General features: G+C 35.8%; 3 protein-coding genes across 4 annotated transcripts in view; all 3 read right to left on the reverse strand.

Moving 5' to 3' along the window:
- Positions 1-529: 529 nt before the first annotated feature.
- Positions 530-6,002, reverse strand: LOC140061363 (major facilitator superfamily domain-containing protein 6-like). The gene is made up of 7 exons (XM_072107877.1): positions 5,913-6,002; positions 4,474-5,199; positions 3,855-4,008; positions 3,314-3,461; positions 2,966-3,172; positions 2,211-2,446; positions 530-976 (listed from the first exon to the last, which is right to left on the reverse strand). Exons 2-7 carry the CDS (start codon positions 5,181-5,183, stop codon positions 797-799), a joined length of 1,635 nt encoding a protein of 544 aa, XP_071963978.1. The 5' UTR covers positions 5,184-5,199; positions 5,913-6,002; the 3' UTR covers positions 530-796.
- A 670-nt stretch (positions 6,003-6,672) lies between these two features.
- LOC140060834 (major facilitator superfamily domain-containing protein 6-like) lies at positions 6,673-14,638 on the reverse strand. The gene is made up of 7 exons (XM_072107186.1): positions 14,450-14,638; positions 11,982-12,710; positions 11,510-11,663; positions 10,840-10,990; positions 10,389-10,595; positions 9,879-10,114; positions 6,673-9,261 (listed from the first exon to the last, which is right to left on the reverse strand). Exons 2-7 carry the CDS (start codon positions 12,692-12,694, stop codon positions 9,055-9,057), a joined length of 1,668 nt encoding a protein of 555 aa, XP_071963287.1. The 5' UTR covers positions 12,695-12,710; positions 14,450-14,638; the 3' UTR covers positions 6,673-9,054.
- A 620-nt stretch (positions 14,639-15,258) lies between these two features.
- The window catches only part of LOC140060842 (tyrosine-protein kinase receptor-like), a 49,523-nt gene continuing 38,727 nt past the window's right edge, over positions 15,259-26,054 (reverse strand). For both annotated transcript variants that reach the window (XM_072107199.1, XM_072107198.1), the window contains 12 exons: positions 25,454-25,636; positions 24,772-24,867; positions 24,491-24,583; positions 24,061-24,168; positions 23,302-23,479; positions 22,541-22,625; positions 21,780-21,974; positions 20,959-21,149; positions 20,246-20,347; positions 19,999-20,133; positions 19,526-19,616; positions 15,259-19,017 (listed from right to left, as the gene is read on the reverse strand). In XM_072107199.1, coding sequence (XP_071963300.1) covers positions 17,890-19,017; positions 19,526-19,616; positions 19,999-20,133; positions 20,246-20,347; positions 20,959-21,149; positions 21,780-21,974; positions 22,541-22,625; positions 23,302-23,479; positions 24,061-24,168; positions 24,491-24,583; positions 24,772-24,867; positions 25,454-25,636 — 2,585 coding nt within the window. In that variant the 3' untranslated portion in view covers positions 15,259-17,889. The remainder of the gene's footprint in view (positions 19,018-19,525; positions 19,617-19,998; positions 20,134-20,245; positions 20,348-20,958; positions 21,150-21,779; positions 21,975-22,540; positions 22,626-23,301; positions 23,480-24,060; positions 24,169-24,490; positions 24,584-24,771; positions 24,868-25,453; positions 25,637-26,054) is intronic.

Here is a 26,054-nt window from a genome sequence, read left to right on the forward strand (position 1 = left end):
AAAACTGAGTCTTGCGCCAAAAAATGTTCGTGTGCAAAACCTGATACAGTATAATGGACGCGCGCGTCCACTTTAGTGTAAATGCATCATGATGTCACTTGTGATACATGTTAGATAATTATTATATGAAGTTAAAAAGGAATTTATTCACTTGGTACATAGTTTTGCATTTAAAGTTTTACAATATGTCCTGTGTGAGCTTATGACATTGTTAGTAGGTTTGGTCGCCTCGACACAATCTCTACCTTATAGGTTCAATATCATGTTACGCATCAATAATCATGACTATAATAATGTCAACAACATGGCGACTGTCAACAATTAACATAGAAAAGAGGAGTAATCCTGGTCACAACATGGCGACTGTTACATTGTCGTGCATGTGTAGTTGATCATAAATAAAACCTGTATACTACTATGATGCCATGGTGTTTGTTTTAAGTAATGTAATTTAAAATATGTGCAATGTTATATTAATTATTAAAATTTATTGGCAAAATGAAAAGTTATGACATTTATTTGAACTAGAAAAGCAGTTGTGTGAACGGGAGCTGTGCTAGTCTGGGTTCCAGACGGAGTTTTGTCTTAATATTAGTAAAAAGATAAATATTTTGGCACATATGGCGTTTCATACGTATACTTTAGCTTGTAGTTTCAGACAAAAATCGAAATAAAATCAAATAAATAAAAAAGGACAATGAATACAGACTTGGGGCAAGTCTATGCATCATCCGTACAATGAATATACACGCACCCTACAAATCGGCAGAGGTATTCTATATCTCAATGGCGCGCTTTATGAACTGCCTTTTTTCGTAATGGAATTATACGATTTTGGCACTGTAGGTAATGGAGTCTGAACTTGAGTTGTTGGCGTGCCATTGAGTTGAGTACTTTCCCGCATTTTATCCTTTTCATGTTCTTCATCTGTTATTAAGTTCATTGACTCTTTTTCTGGCTGAACGTCGGTAAAATTCTGTAATCGGAAACAATTGACATTTAAATTCAGTAAAGGTCCATCTTGTCCTCTTAAGCGTGGTTCCCACTAGGACGCAAGGACGCAACGCTAAGTGATTTGACCAATCACAAGCGATAGATTATTCGAACAGGCGCATGTCATTGGTCATCTCGCTTGCGTTGCGTCTACTTCCTTGCGTTGCGTCCTAGTGGGAACCAAGCGTCAGATGGTTTCCAAATAATATACGCAACGACGCAAGGGCGTGAGCGCCAGACAACTAATCACAACAAATGATCGATTATTATTCGAACTGTCGTTTGTCATTGGCCAACTCACTTGCGTTGCGCTTACGTCGTCCTTGCGTTAAGCCATGTGAATAAAGCTATAGCAAGCATTCGTTTCGGGACGGAGACGAAGACGAGGTTATTGCCTATATCTTAGCAGTGCCATATCTAGGCAATCGTATTGGTGCTATCCATAGGCCTACGTCATTGCCAGTGTATTGAAATGTATTTATTATTACCAAAGAACTTATAACACAAGAATCTCCTGTTCTTCAATTTGCATTCAAAACACAGTATCGGAAGTACAGGGTTAAAAGGTCAAACTGGGCGACGCCATTTCACAGCATGGAGCAGCGCCCCCTCCAAACTAGGAAGTCAATTACTCTACCCCCCTAGAGTATTAGCAGATCCCCTCTATGATTTTGACTTTCTAATTTGATGCGGGCGCCCTACTCCTCAGTCAATTACTCTATCCCCCCTAGAGCATTAGCAGATCCCCTCTATGATTTTGACTTTCTAATTTGATGCGGGCGCCCTACTCCATGGCTCACAATGGCGGCAACCATAGCCCTATTCTATCCCACAATGCCTTTCAAAATTGTTACGCGCTTCGGACGAACAGGAGATTCTTGTGTTAAGTTCTTTGTTATTACTTTAAAGCGTGGTTCCCACTAGCCACGCAACGCAAGGACGTGACGTAACGCAACGCAAGTGAATTGACCAATCACAAGCGATGGCTTATTCGCTTGTGATTGCTAACTGTCTATAACTTCGCTTGTCATTGGTTAAAACGCTTGCGTTGCGTTTACGTCCTTGCGTTACGTTCTAGTGGGAACCAAGCTTCAAGCTTGGTTCCAACTGGTACGCAACGATGGATTATTCGAAGAGTCGCTTGTGATGGGTCGACTTGCTTGCGTTGCGTCTACGGTCCTTGCGTTGCGTCCTAGTGGGGACAAACCTTAACTTACCCATCGTGCTAGACGAAACAGTACAAGAAAACAGCACAATGAAACGCAATACACGATGCACGTGGTAGTCGAATTGTATTTTTCTATTAAGAATCCAGTCAGCACAGTGCCGATTCCTGGGCCTAGGTTGTGGAATAAGGAACATAAAAAGGCTATACATGTCGCAGTGAACTGTGGCGGGAATGAGTGAACTGTGTAAGATACCAAGGTGGTCCATACAGCAAAATATGATGCTCCTAAATATGAAAAAAAATCATGACATCAGCTAGGAACTCTCCAATTACGTAGTAGAAAGAGTCGTGCACGTTATACCCTTACACAAGGTCAGGATCGAACCCTGGACTTTTGGATCGGAAGACAAGAATGCTGACCAATCTACAGTTCCACTGATGTAATGAGGCAACATAAAGCAGTGTTATAATAAGCTTAACACGGGCGTATGTATTAATGTTATGATGCATTACCTTATATAAAAAATTATAACGTCTAACTTTGTTAGGCCAATTTACACAGACGAGCGGAACGGTAAGCGGAAACCCGCGTGCTTGGTCCTAAGCGAGTTTCCGCTCCGCATTTTGTAAAAAAAAATAACATTCTTTCTATTATTGTATGTGTGTTTCCGCGTACCGTTTAACTTTACCGCGTACCGTTACCGCTCGTCTGTGTAAATTGGCCTTCACACGTCCATCATCAATACTATTATACATTGAACCCACATATGATTTATATAATTATAAATATACACTCATACTAACCCATAACACACTCGATCGGAAGGATCAAGATAGGATTTGTCAGTATTCCTAATATGAAAAATCGAACAGCGTACAACAGCAGCCCTAGTGTCAGTAAATTGATATGGCCTAGCCGTTCTAGGACAGCCGACTGGAAAAACAAGCCCCAGATCATCTCTGCGCTTGCTCGTAGAGCAGTTGCCGTTCCCATCAACAGCTGAGAGGCACCTGAGTGAAGACAACATTTTTTTTAGTTCTACCCCATTACACCTAATTCCTACCCGTTCATCCCCAAAAACTAAACCCCCATCCCCTTTGCGATTTCAATACCTCCTTCCCTGTATGAGCTGCAATTCATTCAATGCTTACCTATGTTTTCAAGATGCCAGTAAAAGTACGAACCGAAGCTATTAACAATGCCAACAAACACAGCAAGAGCATAAACAGATACATTTTCCGGTTTGATAAGAATCATTACGAAATTCTTCACGTCATATTCCTTATCATTTTGTATATTCTGTAAAATAAAGGTATAATTATAAAAATGGAAATCAAACGCTAAAAAAAAACTGAGCAAAATGCTTGCATAGACCGATAGAGAGCGTGCTATCTACTAATTGAAGATACTCAACTCGAGATCCAAATCAGCTTGACGTTACGTCAGTATAGTATAATAATATAGGCTAACATAACATATACAAACAATACACGTTTGAAAATGTTAATGCCGAAAAGATGATTTGCAAGCATTTCACCAAGTTAGTTCACTCGAAATTGAATGAACTTGAGAAAAGACACTTCCCTACACTTTCCCTTTCACACACAGGCCGGCGTTTACGAATTACCGCAATATTACCGTCTTACAGCTCTGTGTGAAAGGAAGGGGCTTAATTGGTTTAGAAACACTTACGTCATATTTAAGCGTGCATGCGATAGGTAATGCAGCTACATAGAAGCACGCCATTAGTATAAACGCACATCTGTAGTCAGTAAGAGTAAAATCAATGCCACAAATTGTGAAGACTTTCCGGAAGTATTGCAAAACACCACCGCTTAGCAGAGATCTAGGGTGAAAAATTATGTTATGCTATGTTATATAAATATGTTTATATTTGAAAACGCCGCCTATAGGCCTAAAGACAAGACGTACAGTAATTCACCTTATTCTTTGTAGTTATTACATTATTCATTCTTGATTACAAATTCATAAAAGGTAAAGTCTCATTCTGATGGATATCCTCATCAATTTCAATAAACTATAGCAATTAACGATAACCTATATTTCCTTATCCTGGAGTTTAATTTTAGTCAAGCATACAATAGGAGGCTTTCAATTTGCAAGGGCCTAAGTACGTCATGTTGATTCATTATGCGCATGCGTGGATATTTGAACGTGTTTCTTCACTCCACAACTCAACACAGTGGTGGTTTTCTGGGAGTCGAGATGTCCATGACGAAACCTCGATTGACCTGAACAAGACATGGCATTGGTCGTCGCAAATAGAAAACTTTCTAATATAAAATCTTACCCAACGATCCATCCCAGAGAACCAAAAGATCTGAATTTGCTGTAAAATTTTGGGTTACCCTTTAATTCTCTTACGATAGCCACGTCTAGAGATGACAAGTTCGCCGCAAAAAACAGTTCGTAGAGAGTAATGGCGACCATAAATTCCCAAAACACGACCATTACACCACGTTCATCATACAGCCATGTTTTATCTTCAAAGACTTTTTTTTCCACCATTATTTTTTCTAGCTCATTTAAATACGCTCTGCTGTACGCTGATTGGTTGAAAGTTGTTGAATAATTATATGAAACGCCGAGATTTGTCGCTAAATTCGATATAGCAATATCACAGGGTTCTCTTTCGGCAGGTGGTATAAAAATTACAGAAATGCCAAACAACATCGTTCCAATTATAGAAATTATAAAAACAAATCGCCAAATCTTAAAACGATCCGATATAAAGCCCCACATAGGTGTACAAAAGAATCCCAATATGGGTCTGATTGTCAAAATTAAGCCTACTCTGAAGGCATCCAGTCCTAGCTGCCTGAGATACAGAGCAAGGAAGCGAGCTGTACAAGCTATTGCACCGTAAAGAAACACTGGAATGATTCGTAAAGCTACGTTTTCTTCTTTTAGTACTCTGCATATCCTCTGACGTAATGTTTCCGGCACGCCCTCTTGTGATAACTCATCTTTAGCACCTGCGCTGGAACTTTCTGCCTTCATGACGTCACAGTGTACTCTGAAACATTATTTTAAAGGTTTCGTTATCAATATAATACAATAGATCCCTTATTAAGGGACACCTATCTACTATGGGATACTTTCTCCTTAAAGCTTGGTTCCCACTAAAGACGCATAACACAAGGACGTAGTCGCAACACAAGCGGATTATTCATTAGTTTCAACATAATTCCACTTGCTATCAGGGTTATCACTGAACACTGAACACTAGGCCTACTGAATTCTCAATAGTTACAGTATAACCCCTCATTGGGTCAATTCTATTCAGGGACATCACAGAAAATGAACAAGGAGCAATATATGTTTCACTAAGATCAACACCAGGGCACACCTCTATTGAGGGGACACTTTGTTTGGTTAATCAGTTGAACTTGTAATCACAAGTTAGGCTAAATTCAATATACGGCCTTTAATAATTGTACATGAACAGTATAGGGGTAGGTACTGTAAGTAACAAATACAGATCGATAGTAGGCTACACTTCACCAAATTAGCGGTAAACAGTATTATAAGAAAGCTATAACAGTTAGTCCAGCATATTACAACGAATCGTTCAAATTCGTTAAATTATTTATGTTTGTCTTTTACGTGAGACATTTTCCAGAGCCTACCTATTTTAAATGGATGCTGTAGGCCGAAATGGTCTATATAACGAGAATCGAATCCACTTATGCATTCATTATAAGGGCGAGTAAATCGCAGTGTGCTTACCTTTTTTAGGCCTATAACTCGTCTGTTCCTAACATTCAGTTCAGTTGTTTTTACATTCTATTACCGATACTGTTAACGTTTTAGTCTGCATATACTACCTACACTATTGACACACTCCAACTGTTTTGTCATTTATATTTAAAACGATGTATATTAAATAGCAAATCGGATATTCTTTGGAATTTTTTTTAAAGAGATTTGTATATGATAATTCGACCTTGGTTCATTGTATACCAAATGTTAGGATAAATACTTTTGACAATTGTGATTTTCACGCTGCTGCTCTAGCCCGCTACGTGACAAGAGATGACCCATTTATTAACTGAAAGCAAGCAGCAGTTATAGTACTAGATACTGACGTTTTTGCAAAAAAGCATTCTCGACTATAATTTATAGGTACCAGCTGCTGGACCCAAAAAAATGTCTGGGAAAAGAGTCTACCGGTTGAACGACAAATCCCAAAGCATTTCTGGTATTTATAATACTGTAATTCTCTGTCAGATAATCATTGAATTATTATCAAAACAGTCCACTGAAGTTTTTGTTTGTAATAGGATACTTCACACTTGAAGTATCTAGGCGTGGTGAAGTGACCCCCAGACTTGACCTTAGCAATAAAATAAACTAAAGTGACAGAAATTTAGACTGTGTCTCATATCAAAGTTATTCACTTCTGTAACAAAAAAATAATATTTATTCACATATAAGAAGAGAAAAGAAACGTTTAATTATAACTAAAAAAACATTGTCTGACCGACAATTCAAGTATTTTTTGCTTTAAATTACATTTTTTCAGGTAAAATAACTATTATTTATGACAATAAAATGACACATTCAAAAACAAAGTTGAAATAAAAAATATTTTTTTAGAGGGACAATATATCTTTAAAATTGTTAAGTCAATAAGAGAGGAGCGTTTTTTGTAAGAAATATTTCTTGTTTTATACAGATCTTTCACCTATAGTCTCTGTGACCGCGGTTAAGGTCGTTGGGTCTCTTCGCAATATTGATCATTTCACCAGTCCTCTCCAGAAGTCTCAGTTACCGTAAATCTTCTAATTGTAACTCTGGGTTATTATTCTTTGATTGTTTTTTAGGGTGGGTTACTATTAGAAGGGGAGTTACTATTAGAGTAGTGGGTTACTATTACTAATCTTAAATTAGGCACTCATAGCAAAATAATAAAACAGTATGAATAAACAAATTTGGTTGAACTCTAACTTCGTTTTATAAACTCAAAAACACTCAATCCTCCCCCACCCTCGAAATCAACATGCATTGTCGCCTTATTTTCTAAAAACGGCTGCTTCATAAGTTTTTGTGACTAATAGTAACCCTCAAGGGGTGTTACTATTAGAAGAGGTGTTACTATTAGAAGGTGTGTTACTATTAGAAGGTGTGTTACTATTAGAAGGTGTGTTACTATTAGAAGGTGTGTTACTATTAGAAGGGGTGTTACTATTAGAAGGTGTGTTACTATTAGAAGGGGTGTTACTATTAGAAGGTGTGTTACTATTAGAAGGGGTGTTACTATTAGAAGGTGTGTTACTATTAGAAGGGGTGTTACTATTAGAAGGGGTGTTACTATTAGAAGGTGTGTTACTATTAGAAGGTGTGTTACTATTAGAAGGGGTGTTACTATTAGAAGGGGTGTTACTATTAGAAGGTGTGTTACTATTAGAAGGGGTGTTACTATTAGAAGGTGTGTTACTATTAGAAGGTGTGTTACTATTAGAAGGGGTGTTACTATTAGAAGGTGTGTTACTATTAGAAGGGGTGTTACTATTAGAAGGGGTGTTAGTATTAGAAGGGGTGTTACTATTAGAAGGGGGTTACTATTAGAAGGGGTGTTACTATTAGAAGGGGTGTTACTATTAGAAGAGGTGTTACTATTAGAAGGTGTGTTACTATTAGAAGGGGTGTTACTATTAGAAGGTGTGTTACTATTTAGATTTATGTTATGTGCCAACACCTGTAGTGTTTCAGAGAAGGTTGTTGGAATCCATTCGGTGATGTTATCTACACGTTTACTTTTATAACTGCTACATTACTAAACCTCTTCTAATTTTTGCTTTAAAAAAAGCTTACCAATAGGGCTGATATAATAATATAGGCCTATTTAATGTTGTTAACAGAGATAACAACATCTCAATAATTAAATTATTACCCATTCTTTAGAGAGGATAACACATGTAGTTTTTCATTAAAAAGTATATTATTAAGGGGTCCTCTACAAAAATTAAATAGAATACAACTTTATAAAAACATATTATCAATTACAAGATATAAGCTAGATTTGAACTCGACACTTGGGACGAGGTCCGCGCCAACGACACATACGCTAAAATGTTTATAAGTGCAACTACCAACTTGTATTTAAAAATCGTTTATTGTAGTGTAATTCGTAGTATTGTAAATTGTTGGTTGAAGAAAAAATGATTCTTGACAAACTTATTATATAGTTATCCGCATTAAGTTATTAGTTAGGGTTAGGGGGGTGGGGGTTAGGGTTATGGATAGGTTAGGTTAGTTGAAGAAGAAAGGGTCTATAAGGATAATCAAGAAAGCATCGCTGAATTTTCGTTTATGAGTCAATGGAACTACCTCACGACATTAAAATATTCAGGTTTTTTTTCCTGTTAATATACATTACATATTATGTACAACATTAGATAGGTGGGAATGTAACAAGACCTGATAACCATTTCTCAGCATTACAATTATTATTAAAAATATATTGTATAAATATGTACTAATATAAAATATCTCCTCTACAGCCTCTACAGTAGTGAATCATTGCGAAAATAGGTTAAAACGTCCAATTAAGATAAATATTAAAAATATATAATATTATAGACATTTTTATATATTTTATAACATATACAATTAAGGTACAGTACGTCAGTACAAAGTCCGGATCCGGTATCGGTCATACATCCATTGGATCCGGTTTTGTCATATCGGATCCGGTCCTCGAAATCATGTCGCTAACAACGTTTGTATAGTATATTCAATAAATAAAATGTATCTATTCAATATTGCATGCTTCAATAGGTTTAAGTTGCCATGGAAACAACGCAGGCGAGTTGACCAATGACAATCCATCGTTTATAATTGGTCAAATTGCTAAAGATTGCGCGTTTTATGGACTATCTTTGTCCGCAATAGAACTGTACGATTTTGTCACAGGTGCTGGCGTCTGAACTTGAGTTGGTGCTAAATCTGGCGTTGGTGGCGTGCTAGTACGTAGACGAGTACTTTCAACACTTTTGCGCATCTTATCTTTTTCATTCTCTTCACTTGTTATCAAATTCATTGACTCGATTTCAGGTTGGATGTCGGTGAAATTCTGTAATTTCAAATCAACATTTATATTTTCTTTTTGTTCTGTGTTTTATTTGTTTTCTATGTGTTCTAATATGACAATACTGTAAGGTAGGGTGAGAGTAAATAAAAAATAAACATAAACAAATAGGTTTAGAAATAAAATAAATATTGGAAAGACTGATTTTCTTCCTACAAAAAAAAAAAGACTTATAGACATATAAACGCCCCCTTTGAGGGATATGATAGGCCTAGTATAAAAATAATTTGTATAAGATTTAAATTTGTATCCGTTTTTGTCGACAGGACCACAATGCAAAACAAGTTTATTTCTACTTGATTGTGTATTATCCTGTATAAATATGTTGTTAAGTAAGTAAGTAAGTAAAATAGAAATTGTTGGAAATTTTATTTGAAACTTGCTTGCAAAAGTTTGTGAATACTGCTGCACCCAACACTGTTGTTATTTCATTCGCTGAGTTAACAAATATAACTTGAGAATAACTTCTGCAAACTTGATTTCTCCAGTTTATTAACTGGACGCTCTGCGCACTTAGCGACAAACTTTAGAAAACCTTTTTTGTCAAACTTGGAGTTTGTCCTGTTTGGGAACTTTTGTTGAACATTTTATTTAAAACTTACCCGTCGTGCTACCATGAACAGTAAGAGGAAACAAGCTGACGAAACGCAGTAGATGAAGCAAGTTGTTGTTGAATTGTACCGATCAATTAAGAAACCACTCAAAAGAGTACCACAACCTAAGCCTAGGTTGTGGACGGCGGCATTCACAAATGTTATACTTGTCGCAGTGAACTGTATTGGGAATGAGTTAACAGTGTAAGATACCAATGTGTTCCATACCGCAAAATATGATACGCCTAAAATTTAAAAAAAATATTAAAAGGTTATAAAATTCGACAGTATAATCGTTAAAAGATACCGAAATATAAGGTCAGTTAACGGAATGTCGTACAAATAAAATAAAAGTATAAAACACAGATAAATAGCATCTTTGGAAGGCGTTCTGTTTGGTGTTGATCTAGATCTGTCAATGAGAAATACTTACAACTAACCAGAGTTATCCTACTTTATATTACGCCGTTCAGTATTAGGCTTACGCACAACACAAAGTGACGACAGAAAGTGACTTACCTTGTATAACCTCAACCGGTAGAATCCAAAGAGGATTTTTCATCAAGGCATACATAAGGAACCGACAACAGTATAACGCTAATGCCATTGTAAGTATATTGATATGGCCTAGTCGTTCTAAGGCTGGCACCTGGAAAAATAAGCCCCAAACCATCTCGGAGCTTGCTCCTATCGTGGTTGCTATTCCCATTAACAGCTGAGTAGCACCTGCAGTACATGAAAACTGGGATTTAGTTTTTACAGTTGCTTAAAGGCCATATTAATACCTTGAATTGAAGATTGTACTGCGTTATTTAACGTGCACATGAGACATACATGCTGCACACAGGACTAACGTCCTAACGAAAGACGGTGCATTATCTACATATTATCTACGTATTCTAAACCCTCCAGTTGGAACAGATGTGACTGTCAACCTAATAGAAATATGTATTTACAATATTATGCTTACCTAAGTTTTCAAGATGGTAGTTTAAAAAGTACCAAACAAAACCATTACAAACTCCAACAAAAGTGCCAATGGCATATACAGATATATGTTCCGGTGTACAAAGAAGCAGCAGGAAGTTCTTTACGTAATATTCTTTATCGCTTTTTAAATGCTGAAAACAAAAATAAAAATATCAAGTAATCTAACTTAAATTGTGTGCCTAATTAATAGGCTACAAATGTTACTTAGACATGATACAAAGAAGAGAAAGAAGCCTTGAAAATGTAACAAAACATAATGCATGAGAGGAACCTTTTTCCTTTGAAGTTCTCAAATGAGAACTTATCGAAACAGAATTCACGGGAGCTTGATTGGAAAAGGCGTCTGATTAGACTTGTCCCAAGTCTGTCTTTTTTATGTTAGTCCACCAGTCGGGGTTTCGATTTTTGTCTGAAATACCTGCTCATTTATTATACGTATGAAGCGCCATATGTGCCAAAATATTTATCTTAATAGTAATTTCGGTCTATAGTACCTAGACTAGCGTCTGATACACAAGTTGGATTAAAAATCAACCAAGAGGACAAAAGTAATTTCTCGACATATTATATTTTCATATGTGGATACGGCAACGAGAATAAGGTTCATACATTGATTGATTTTCTTGGGTTTTAATAAAGTAAACACTCACGTCATATTTAAGAGTGCAGCCGATAGGTAACGAGCAGGCGTAAAAGCCCGCCATCATCATAAAAGCAATTTTGTAGTTGGTTGCAATAAAGTCGATGCCGCAAATTATTAACTCTTTCCGGTAGTGTTGCAAAATAGCAGCAGTTATCAAAGATCTGCGGCGTCAAAAAAACACAAACTTTAGTTAGGCCTAAACCTTAAATAAGAAATATATAACATTTGAGCCGATTTGAAAGATTATCTGGAGATCTAAATATGCAAATCACAGTAATAATAGATACGGTACCATAAGTTAGTAACTTTTGGTGAAAATACAAATTAACAAAGACAACTTCTTAACCAAATAATGATATTGCTATTATGGGCTACGAAAATTCCTAAAGGGTTGATTAAATACTATCTTATTTTTGTTGAAAATGTTTAACTATGTCTAAGCTTTAACTTTAATTATACAATAGAAAAATAAGGCTTACCCAAGAATCCATCCCAGAGAACCGAAAGAGCGAAATTTGCTGTAAAATTTAGGGTTGTCTTTTAATTCACTTATGATAGAAACGTCTAAAAATGACAAGTTTGCCGCGAAAAATATTTCGTATAATACAATCACAAAAACAAACTCCCAAAACAAGGTGACAACACCTTCTGGTTCATACAGCCATGTTTTATCTTTCTGGGCTTCAATTTCAATCATTGTTTCTTTTAGCTCATCTAAATACGCTTCGTTTTCGTACACTGATTGGTTGAAATTTGTTGAATAATTATCAGGTGGGACGTCAAGAAGTGTTGCTAAATTTGATATAGCAACGTCACAGGGTTCTCTTTCGGCAGGTTTGAACAGAATTACGATAGGACCAAACATCATCAATCCGATTATAGATAATATAAACACAAATCGCCAAATCTTAAAACGATCGGCTATGAAGCCCCACAGAGGTGTACAAAAGACACCGAGTGCGGGTCTGATGGTGAACAGCATGCCTATCCTGAAGGCATCTAGGCCTAACTGTCTGAGATACAAAGAAAGGTAGGGAGCTATACACGCTAAAGCACCATAAACAAAGATGGGAATGATTCGTAAGGATATGTTATCATCTCGTAATGCTCTCCATGTCTTCTGACGTAATGTTTCCGGCACGCCCTCTTTCAACTCATCTTTCGCACCTGTGTTGGAACTTTCTGCCGTCATGACGTCACAGTTTTCTCTGTAAGTAACATAATAATGTTTTGTTACCAGTCTAAAGGTTCCATACTTGCAGGCGATGAATCTTATCATATCGTTATCATCGTCAACGTCAACGTCACCCTTCCTCCTAGGCTACATTCGACATCATCATCATTATCACCATCCTACACTTGCAGTCGATCTAAATCTTCGTCATCTTAACTATCTCCTGGTTCCCTATCATACCTGTCATCACCGTCATTATCATCATCATCATCATTATCATCATTACCATCATTATCATCCCTCCTAAGCTACATTCAACATCAACACTATTATATTATTATTATCATCATCCTTCCTCCTCCCAGTAGCCTACTTTCAACATCGCCATTATCAACACCTTATCTTTATCATTCCATTTCACATTGTTTCACTATTGTCATCATCAATTATCTCATCATCATCATTATCATCGTTGTCATCCCCCTCACGGTGGTAACATCGTCATCAACATTAATTCATCAGCTTTATTCTCCTTAATTCATCAGCATCATCCTCCTACAATTGTCTACCCTCCTCCCACCGTCGTTAACACTGCTATATTCATCCTCATAAAACTGTTACTATCGTAAATTTATAAAAATTATCATAAACAACAACACCGCACCGCGACATGTATTGATTTGTGTTCGATTTGCAACAGGTTGTGTTGAAATGGTAATTCGATAATTAAAATATAAAAACGACTACACGAATGCATTGGCGATGCGAGTTCAGTAAATTCGTGTTTATTTTTTGAATCAAATTTAAAGTTTAATCTCGGTAGTGTTACGTGAGTTACACGAAAAGTAATTGTAAAATATATTGATTTTAAGAAAATTATGCATTATGGCTAATTTACACTAGACGAGCGGTAACGGTAAGCGGAAAACCGCGTAGCTTGTTCCACGTAGAATCTGTATATATTTTGAGCGGAAACCACCCGTTCGCGCCGCGTTATGTGTAAATGGTCATAAAGAATAACATAGATTCTATATTGTTATTACCGTTACCGCTCATCTGTGTAAATCGGCCTTTATAATTTCTTTTCTAGACCCACGTTACTGATTCCTCTATATCACCATTCTTTACCCCATGATATCACCCTTTTCTTTGTTTTCAATGTTTTGAGTATTGTCAAATATACACGCATAACAGTTTGAGCAATTTCTTCTACAATAAAATCAACTTAACCCACATGAACTAAGTTCACAAACTGTATTAAAATAAGTGCACCTTTACCATTGAACCATAACGCTCTTTGCTGGCTATTCATTATAAAACCAGTGATAATAACGACCAAAGGGCATCTAGGCTCACTGTACCGTCACTGTCTGAAAAGGCACTATAGGCCTTTGTGTGAACGCTTAGCAGCTTTTATAATTAATTGTACATTTTGAAGCGCAACTATGCCTATTATATGTATAATTGCCTTGATATAGCACCGTAGGCATTTTTTACCATCGACTGAATATTTCGCAATAGTAAATAAGTACTGATAACGATTGTACACTTAGCCTACACTTAACGTTTGTTGTAGATGTTATATAGAATTAATTTAACATTGAAATTAAAAACAGCGACAGTCCAGATCACTGCAGCAATGTGATATTTATCAGGCCTCGACTAATCGAATTCCAATGAATACAAAGAAAGATACCTCCGGCGAGATTCGAACCTGTGATCAACAACTTCAGGGCGGGTGCAGTATCATAACGTGAAATATTGTACACTTACCGTTTTTTTAGGCCTAGCAAATCGTCATAAACCGGTTCGCTAAGTCGAGTTAATTAACCAGTTGTTTACATTTTCCTCTTACACGTTGCCGGGATTTAATGAACGTACAGTATAGTATTCTATTTTACAATTTTTAGATCATCATCCGTACGATTGACACACTTCATTTATTTAATTGTTATTTAAAGTGGAGCATATTAAAACAGCTGTTGCGTATCAGATAGTTATTCATCGAAGGACTTATTCGTTAGTGAATTAACACTGATTTTAAATAGATTCTTTTCTCCTCACTTCTAACGGAAAAGAGGCGAGGCTTCCTGATTCAATTCTAAATACTATTTGTGTTGGTTACTAACTCTATGGCCAAACGTCAGCAATAGTCCATGGTAGTTGTATTTCATTAAGACAAAAACATAGTCAGCTTTATCCATTACACAGATAACTATTTGATATAATTTAATAATGTAATAAACGGTAAAAAAAAAGAAATGAAAGAAATCGCCTTAAATGTTGGATATAATATAGGCCTATACAACAGTAGAACACCTCCTTTTTGGAACACCTCCATTATTAAGACCAGTCCACACTGAACTTAGACGCGAAGTGACACGCGTCAAATCGAACCGTATTATGACGCGACGAACGATCTCTGCAGTGTGAACATCAAATCGAATGTGACGTTTACAGTAGGCGTCATATCAGACGATTTTCAACCTCAAAGGCTTCGCGCGTGAATTCGCCTTTTTAAGCTTTGCGCGATTCAACTGGGGATATCTCATTCATTTTAAGTAATTTCACTTTTCCGATATTTATAATAAAACATTTATTCTCGCTCTTCATAAAAGTATATACAAACATAACATTACAAATAATTTTCACAAAAAAATATTGATATAAAAATCTTAAAACATGTCATCCATATTGCATAAACCCATTACTATAATATGATTTTTTTAAATATTTCGATGAAATAAAATAGACAACAGACAATCAGTTGTTCATTGAATATAAAGCAATTAAAAACGTACTGTACTTTTAAAAACATTGTTTATGTTGAGCAATATCGTTAGAAAATAGGTTATAAAACTCTAGCAGGCCTATATAACTACTTTTAATATTAAAAAAACGATTGTAAAAATTTGGAAAATATTCAGTGATATATATCTCCACACATGACAATATATCATATGCAAATTCCATAATACAGCGGCACATGTGATTCATTAACACTACGGTCAACCTCCTAGTCAAAAACAGGCCTATTAATAGGACAGTATCCTACTAAAGAAACGAGGAACATTCCATTATGTTTCACCTCCAATACAAAGAACACACCTATAAAGGGGATAGTATAAGAACTAATACATTTTTTAACACTACAGCCAGCCCCAATTATTCAGAGGATCCTCATATTAAATCTTCGTTCCCAATAGGACGCAACGCAAACGCAAGGACGTAATCCATCGCTTTTGATCGGTAAAGCTTGGTTCCCACTAGAACGTAACGCAAGGACGTAAACGCAACGCAAGCGTTTTAACCAATGACAAGCGAAGTTATAGACAGTTAGCAATCACAAGCGAATAAGCCATCGCTTATGATTGGTCAATTCACTTGCGTTGCGTTACGTCCTTGCGTTGCGTCGCTAGTGGGAACCACGCTTTAATCAAATGGCTTACGTCGTTGCGTTAGATCCTAGTGGGAAACACGCTTTAGGAGAAACTTTTCCGTGCACTGCGGCCAAACCCTATTATTTTATGGAACACCATATGAAGGGGAAATGATGTTGTGCCTGGAAGGTGTGGTTCCTACTTCAGTTCAAAGTTGATCAACTTTGGCATTCAATTTAAATACACACTGTATAATTTATAACATATATTTGTTTCCATAATATATGTATTCTTTCACCCTATCATCTGTTGGTATTTAAATACATTTTAAGCTTGGTTTCCACTAGCACGCAACGCAAGAACGTAGACGCAAAGGAAGCGAGTTGACCAATGACAACCGACTGTTCGAATAATCCATCGCTTGTGATTGGTCAAATCACGTACGTTGCGTTACGTCATTACGTTGCGTCTCTAGTGGAAACCAAGCTTTAATTAGGTAACTGAAACGTGTATTTACATAGTTTGGACAAGATTTAGCATAAAATTAAAAACAAAATAACTACATTAATTCAAAAACCAATTACAATCCATAATCAGCAACAACAATAACATTATTTCTTCAGAAAATAATTACATTCATAAAATCTAATTCTATCAGCTGAATTTTAAAAATGGCAATTTTAGAGGGCAAGTTAGTTTAAAATTTCACCTACAGTAAAAAATTACATTTTAATATAAAATTGTATAGGCCTACTCAATTCAAGCAGCATAATATAGAAATGAAGATACAAACAGGTTTATTAAACAAAATATTCGCGAAAAAAATAGTTCATTGCCTAACGAATGTACTATAAATTATTTTACTTATATATATATATGTATTATTTTAAACAATTGGTCATGAAATTGATTTTAATATATTTTATAAACACACATAAAACAGAGAAAATAATTTATACAACACACACGGTGGTATGGAATTACATCCCATAGCGGATTTATATCATAATTAATAATATAATATTCACTAATAAAATTAAAATTTGGCCCATAAAATATATCTATCATAAATAACAAAATTAAAAATTGTCACTACAGTACTAATTAATATTAATACTATACAAGAAAAAAATTATTAAAATATATAAATGTGAAAATTTACAATTCATAAAGGAAGATTTGTCTATAATATTACCTGTCTATTATAATAATATTGGTATTACATTTACAGTACTGGTCAGCGTGTGAAGAATGTTTAATCATATTATAAAATTGTTCTGATATATACATCACTATGTAAAAAATTTGGCATACTAAACCACTATATGACTGTGTCAATATGTACAAATACTATTGAATACAAAGTCATTGTGTATATTTCCAGTTTATAGAATATTTTCTAATGTCATTGTTGAACTGTCTGATGTTACGGTACCATGTGAATAGTCTACATGTAGGTTCTAGGTTATATTTCTACTTAATGTTAGTAAAAAAGATAAATATTTTGGCACATACTTAAGCAAAATTGAAATGCCGACTGGTCAACTAAAATAAAACTTTCACAGGGCTTTCATGGTATTGTTCGATTGGAAAGCGACTCTTTTTCAGCGTGGTACAGTGGAGCACTAGTCTTCAATTGTACGCACACACCCAACAGAGATCAAATTGATACGTCCTCTTCTTTCGGTAAATTAATTCACAAATCGGTTGCTCCGAAGAGATATATATATAAATCAACATCTGCTTTTTGTTGATGAATATGATGGTGATCGGTATCACGCTGTGGTCTTCCCGTACTTTATTTTACCTAAATATACGCGCAAGTTTTCTTCGCTATACCACTGCTGCCGTGCCATCACTCCCAAATAAAAATACACCTGTATTTTGGTCCTGTTTTAGAATACGTCCAGGTGATACTGGATCGTTATTTTGTATTTTGAGTTCTGATTTTTTATCAATTGTTGGTCCTGTTTCCATTTCGTGATTTCTCTGCCTCCTCAAACTTCTTTTTCTCGGTGACTGGTTTTCATCCGATTCCGAACTTCTTGAATTGCTACGTGGAAATGTCGCGCAACCATCTACATTCCGCGATAACCTTGGATTTGTGCCAATGTTTCCGGCAAAATTCTGCGACGTTTTCAAAGGATCACACATTGCACCTATTTCCACGTCGCTTAAAGTTTTTGAGCACCGGACATTCGTTCTCGGCGCACTGCCTCGTCTGCTGCCAGGGCGCGAACGTGGCCTTTCTCGTAACCGCACAGAACTGTCTGATTGCTCAGATCCATCTGTGTTTTCAGAGTATAAATTTGAATTATCTAAACTACGCGACGAACCTTGCACGCTGGAAATATTCGAAGAAGCCGTGCTCTCATTTGCATATTCTAATAAGCCGCATGTCTCATCTAAGCTTGTACGCTCTACTGGTTTCGTGAATGGATTACTACTCCGATTGGACAATGGCAAAAAAGGGTTTGTATTTGTGGAATCCTCATCGCAACTAATCTGCATAGGAATATATAGGCTCCCCGGAAATGGATTGGTTACGTTTTCTTCAGGCGTACTGGCGCTGCGTCGATACGATCGCTGCGAAACCGGATTATTAGAATCTTCTCCTAAACTTGCACTGTATTGATAAATCCGATTACAAAAGGCTGATTGTCTTTGTTTTGCATCCATTTTATCCGGTGGCTTGTACTGGCACATTGTTTCTTGCGGGAATTGAAACTGGTACTGTCGTAAACTGTCTTGTCGTGTAAAAACCTCGTCTCTTCTTTCATCGTCGTTTGTTGTATTACTCTCTCCCTTTGTTGTTGCATCCGTTAGGTCTGTACTGGGGCAGTCTAACCTTTCAACCGTCAATGTTACAGAGTTTTCAAGATCTGCTGGTCTGTTTACAGTAGTTTGTCTATTCAGTTGTGGAATTGCCATTGGCAGTGGTGAACTTAAAATATCTGGATCCTAAAATGAAAAACAAAAAAACATACATCTTTCCAAAAAAATTGCCTAAATTTAAAATGTTATTGTTTTCTGTACTTAATGTGGGATTAATGATTAAAAGACATTTTTCTGTTATGATTCCAATGATTTTATACATCATTTCTATATACTATATTATGTAAATTAATAAAATATTTTGACACTTTCCTAAAGCTCTGTCTACACTATAAAACTAGTTTGATAAAAAAAAAGTGTGATGTGCCCAAATATGGTAGTGATCATCGTGTCCATATATGGGCACATCACATTTTTTGTAACATAAAGTTTGATAGTGAAGACAAGGCTTAATATGACAATAATAGTTGACTACAGCATGCTTTTCATGCAGAATTTCAGAATTCAGATAAATCATTTTAAAAATTAAGTTCCAAGTATTGTGTGTGAGTAATTTTACTCTTCCCTGGTTGTATGCTAATTTATTATTTATTTGCTGTTTTTGATTATTTACAATGAGTGGCAATCAACTTACTTGTAAACAATAACCGATTCTTTCTAGTAATAAACAAGCAGATGGCCTATCTTCTGGGTTTTTAGACCAGCACTGATCAATAAGGCTATATCTAAACACAAATAATAAAGTGGAAAGTAAATAAGTGTAAAAGTAATTAATGTATATTTTTAATGGTCTTCTTTTAATCTGGAAACTGAACAAAAATCAGGTAACGCCCTCTACAGACTTTTACAGCAGTCACAGTGCAGTGCCACCATGATCAGACTAGGAGACAACAATTTGAATAGTGTATCAAACTTGTTTTTCTATGTAGGACAAACAGCTACACTTTTCATTCAAAGGACAATGCAATGAGATTCAAATATCTTGTCAAGAGATGGCATGATGACAGGATTCGAACCCACACCTTCTCACATGCAAATTTGATTCCAAGCCGATTGGACCATTACACTCCCTATGCTACACAAGCTATTTCAAAGTTGCAAACTCACATTTGAGGTGGGCATTTATTTGGAGGGTTCATACGGTTGCCAGTGGAGACAAAGTGGATCACTTCCTGGTTACTCATTCCGGGATAAGGCATGTATCCCAACGACATGATCTCCCACAAAAGCACTCCAAATGACCTAAAAGAAACAAACAAAGATTTAACAATAAAATTATTCTATAATCTGATCTTATGACAGAGTCATACAGAAGATATCTGTAAACACACTTAAAATACAAATAGTAACTCACCAGATATCTGTTTTTGCAGTAAATATTCCGTCCAAGAATGCTTCCGGTGGCATCCATTTTACCGGAAGCAAGGCTCTTCCTGACTTGCGATAATAGTCGGCACTACATATAGGAATAACAAAGATTTCATGTATTCAATGATTGTGTCTCAAAAGTAGTAGTAATAATTGATGTAAGTCATAAAGCAACATTTCAGATAATATTATATCATTTACTTCTTCAGTAGAACCTCTATTAAGGGGACACCTTCGACTCAACAAAGTGTCCCCTTAATAGGGATGTCCCCTGAACAGGAGTTGCCCATAGTTTTAAAGCATATATTTCTCCTAGTTTGTTTAACATGATGTCCCCTTAATAGGGATGTCCCCTGAACAGGACTTAACCATAGTGTTAAAGTATATATTGTTCATAGTTTGAAGGGGTGTCCTCTTAATAGGCATGTCCCCTGAACAGGAGTTGCCCATAGTGTTAAAGTATATATTGTTCATAGTTTGAAGGGGTGTCCTCTTAATAGGCATGTCCCCTGAACAGGAGTTAACCATAGTTTTAAAGCATATATTTCTCCTAGTTTGTTTAACATGATGTCCCCTTAATAGAGATGTCCTATGAATAGGACATATTTCTCCTAGTCTGCTTCAAATGATGTTTCCCTGAATAGAGGTGTCCCCTCAATATATGTTTCCCAAAGGAGGAGTTCTGCTACATTTTCATACCCATATATATCTCTAGCCATTCCAAAATCTCCAATCTTGGCGACTCTATCCGCACTGCGACTTGTAAGTAAGATGTTCCGTGCTGCGATGTCACGGTGGATAAATTTCTTAGACTCCAGGTAACAGACTCCCTCGGCTACATTTTTTGCTACGTGAAGAAGATCACGCATGTGGATATTACTTAGTTTGTCCTGCAACAAAACAAACGTAGACTTTTAACAGTGGAATAAATAGTTAGAATTAAGCACAAGAAATAGTCAAAAGCCAGACATATATGTTTGCTTTAATGATATATGTTTCCTCCTTTTCAGTGTAAAGCTCTGTCTACACTATCAAACTTTATGTGACAAAAAAAAAATGATGTGCCCATCATTATCATATTTAAGCACATCACACTTTTTTTGTCACATAAAGTTTGATAGTGTAGCAGAGCTTTAGACTGTTCTCCCAGTGGGTCCGGGCAAGAACAATGGTCAGCAGACAGGGAGACAATCCCCTTTTTAAATACTATTACTTTCTTAATCATGGTAATGTGAAATGTATGTGCACAAAACCAACAGCTTTACATCTCATCAGAAGAAGAAAGAAAGAGTAAGGTAGACTAAGGATATCCTGTAATTGACGAGTTACTCGCTGTTGAATGAGTATGAAATAAAAAAATTAATAAAAAAAAATAGGACACAGACAGGTCTCGAACCAATGCCACTAACAGTCTGATACCTCTTACCATTACGCCATACCACTCTCCCTAAAAAGATACATACACTAACAGTAAACAACCAACAAATTGCCAAAATTCTACGATGGTAACACAACTCTACCTTTACTGGCCGATTATCTCTCAGGAACTGCTTAAGCTCTCCGCCTGCCATCAGTTCCAAAACAATGAAGCGTGGATGTTGTGTGAAACAGACACCGATAAACTTAACAATGTTTTTATGATCAAAGTTTTTCATAATCATAGCTTCGAGTAGAAAATCAAGCTCATTTTGTTCTGTACATATCTCTGGTAGTGTCTGAATAAAAGGTATAATATGTTAATAGCAATTTACACTGTTCTAGAAATCTATTTTGATACCAAGCACAGACAAAAACAACACCCTACTCATTTGCATGGTACGAGGGATAGCACTGTAAATCCCCAAAAGTGAATCTACATCTTGAGGGGTAAAAAGGACTTGAGCACTCAGTACGTATGAAAATGGAATATTTGGCATCGAAAGTCTAATATTGCAAGTTTGGTGGGTTAAAGTTATGTGGAGACTTTGTGGCCATATTAACCGATTGAAATTTCCTTTAAATATTAAGTATTTCTCAACAATAATAAGTGTTTTCCTTAAATTGTATTCACTTAGATAAAAGAATTTGTTAATTTTAAGGGTAATTGTGTTTCCCTTATCCTAAGTTTGAATGCGACCACAGGGTTCTAATCTCAGCTCAGATCAACTGATATTTTTTTCTGCAACATATATACAGTACTAAGTAATGTAATTCAGTTTAAAAAAATTCCCTGCATACAATTGCAGTGTATTTAAAAACTAAATGCTCCATTAATTTTAATAAAACATTTTAAAACACTCACCTTAACTGCAATGGGTCTTGTTTCAAAGCTGTTTATCTTGTAGATACCTTCAAATACCTCTCCAAAAGCACCTTCCCCTAATGCTCTGACAACAAATAAAAATTCAGTGTATTATCTTTATTAAATGTGGGTCTTATGCAATCTGATTATTTTCGCTTTGTAAACCTTATCAAATGTCACAACTTCTGAATGAAATATCAGGTATTAAAGTGCGGCCAGACCATCGAGCCTCACATACATGCTGTAGCCATTCGAGGTTCGAGGCTCACTCGCTCCATGGTTGTGGTAGTAGAAATATAAACCATAGGTCCAGTGTACACATCTGGATCATGTGCACTTTAAAGAACGTAGTACATCTTTGAAAGACTGGTCTCCCAGAGGGCCCAGTTGGTGATCAGTGGCTGTGATGTACTAATACACCGGGGTAACCCCCTACTTATCTCAAAAGATGTACTAGGTTCTTTAAAGTGCACACGAGCTAGATGGGTACACTGGACCTACGGTTTATAGTCCTTATCCGAGAAGACTCGTTCTACCACCAGAACCATGGAGTGAGTGAGCCTCGAACCCCTGCCGATGTTATGGCTACGTAATTACGGTTCCACTGTCTTAACCGCACGGCCACTCACTCACTTTCAAAACACACAAAACAACTTTATTAATGGTTCCTAACAAGTTATATTACCAAGTATTTGTCGTGCTTTTTTGTTTTAAGTTAAAACTGATTTGTGTAGCCAATTGGTAAAAAACCTCGGCCTTACCTTACTAATTTGATTGCACTGCGAGAGAGCTCTTTAAGGTCACTCGATTTCACTGTCCCATCACCAAACAAGTAACATGGATTGACATCTACTGAAATGTTTTCACGAAGCTGTGCCAGTTGTACAGCTGGAATCTGTTCTTCAATCGTTTTTAGCTTTTTAGACTGGCGACGATAAACTAAACAAATTTAAATTATCACTATTACTGCTAATGTTTTTTTATGTTTAAAAATCATAATAAAATACTTAAAGCTATGTACAGTATTTTATTATCATTTTTATAAATATACATAAACAGTTACCATATATGATTGGGTATAGTATGACATTTGGCCAAAAATTAGCTCAGATTACATTAACAATTTCGTTTCATTTCATTTCATAGTAACATTTATTTCCTTCATAATATACAAAATAAATAATATAATACAAAATTCATGACGAGAAGAAAGATAGTTAAAACAATACAATTTTTTTTTTTTTTTCTCATCTTTAAAATGAATAAAACAATATTATGAAGGAGGCACAATTTCTAAAATGGATATATAAAAGTCTTGTGTCCATACTTAGCCTAAAATAGGGGGTGGAAATACACTAAAAGTAAGCATACATATTCTGTTTCCAAAACAGATTTATTTTAGAATAAGCTAATTGGCTATTCTTAAAGACATTGGAAAAATTAACACATTTTGTAGTATTGACAGACATTTGGCTGTAAAGGCAATAAATAAATAAATAAATAAGGCAATAAATACTCACAACATAATATCAGAAGTAATACAAACAGCATCAGAATAGCAACGATAGACACCACAACAACAGTTGCAGAAATATTTGAATCGTCAATTGGTAAGTTAGTTGGAGAAGCTGAAAAATAAAAAGATGTTTAAAATTAGAAAGATGGAAGGATTATTGATTCTGGTTTATAACTCAATGCATGACCCCAATGGAAATCAGTTTTTAACTGGTTGGGCTTACCTTGTGTAAACAAAAGTAATTATAATTTTTTTTTTTTAATTATTTGAAAATGTTGACTTTTTGATTAAAATTTGGATTACCTCCATAGATCAACTCACAACGTGCACTATTAATTAGCTTTTGATAATAAGGCATATTCTTACAAGAAAGATGGGACAATTGTTAATGAATCATCGATATACTGTGATTTTTATTTGGTGTAAAACTTTACCTAAGCATTCAGAGAAGTCAGGTGACAAATTTTCTAAAGAGTCACATGACACAGTTGAAAAAACTTGAACATAGCCATCACTGACATCAGATGCTGCAAAAACAAAATGATTAAAATTGACCATAAACAACATTCAACTAATTTCAATTTGCTTCTGATCTTATACCAGAATTAATGTTCATTCATAATGGTATATTTATGAAAAATAATCTTCACTGTAAAACTGAATTGCGATTGATTTTTACATGATAAAAATTGATGTAGTACCGAAGATGACTTACCTATCTCTTTCGAAACAAGAACTGCTTGTGAGCTGGTGTAAGACATCCCACCAAATCCATAAGCTTTGATGTCTTTTGTCAAAGATGCATCACCACCTTTAAAAAAAGACAATTGTTTGGATCAGAGGTTTTTTATTTCAACAATTCTGAAGTAGATATAGAACCTTTAAAGGGCCACCTTTAAAAAATAGGTATCCCTGTAAAGTTACCCCAATAGTGGCTGGCCGTTGCTCTAAAACATATAATATTGCTTCTCATTTGTTTTCACAGGAAAGTGTCCACTTTAATAGAGGGGTGTCCAGACAGGGTATCATGACACAAAAGCCAAATACACAGTACTAAAGTAAAGTAGAAGCCATCATTTGGGACACTATTAAAGGGGTACTTTTCTGTGAACCAAATGAAGGGCATTACTAAATGCTTTAGAGCAATGGCCAGCCAATATTGGGACAACTATTACAGGGATACCTTTTTTTCAAGGTGCCCCCTTTAAAGGTTCTATCTAGATTCTAGGAATATGTTTTAACACAAGTGCAACTCCTATTCAGGGACATTTATTTATAAGATGCTTTGTTGGGTTCACTTAATAGAGGTTCTACTGCATCACAAATGTTCAACCTTCTTTCTTACAAGACGCACAGCCTCGGCACTCTGGTGGGAAACCCAGAAATTAATCCCATACCTGTATAGCCACCTCCACCTCCTCCAGAGACACATGGTCCCCCACCCCCACCAAATCCACCACTTGTACGCCATTGATTGTCTTCAAAACCAGCATGGCACACCGTGCCTCCAATGGCACCCTGGAAGAACGACTTCCCTGATGTTAGATAACTTGTGTTATCTTTCCAACCGCCACCAGATCCTGTTTGAAAGCATTGACACTTTAATAAATATCTTTTTAAAATGGATCCATATTTAATACATATCAGCCGATTCTAAGTACTGTATCTATATTTCCAAAGTATCATATGAATATTTGGTAATACAATATACCATTTCTTTCACATGTATCTAGCAGTAATAAATCCATACTAACCCCTAACCTAACCTTACATGATACAGGCACCACATGTGACATAAATGGGATGCTGTATTACCAAATATTCCTATGATACTTTGGAAATAGATAGTATGTGGAGAATCTGGGAATCATGTGCATATACAGTATTTAGGCCTGTGATCAACCTGTTTGAAATCAATCTGGTTTTCACACGATGATCAGAGTGTGTCAAAAGGCATGAGCTCCTGGTCAGCTGCTTGTTTACAAACCTGCTTTCAAA

This window comes from Antedon mediterranea, chromosome 10 (genome assembly GCF_964355755.1).
Source record: "Antedon mediterranea chromosome 10, ecAntMedi1.1, whole genome shotgun sequence".
In the NCBI taxonomy this organism is placed as follows: domain Eukaryota; kingdom Metazoa; phylum Echinodermata; class Crinoidea; order Comatulida; family Antedonidae; genus Antedon; species Antedon mediterranea.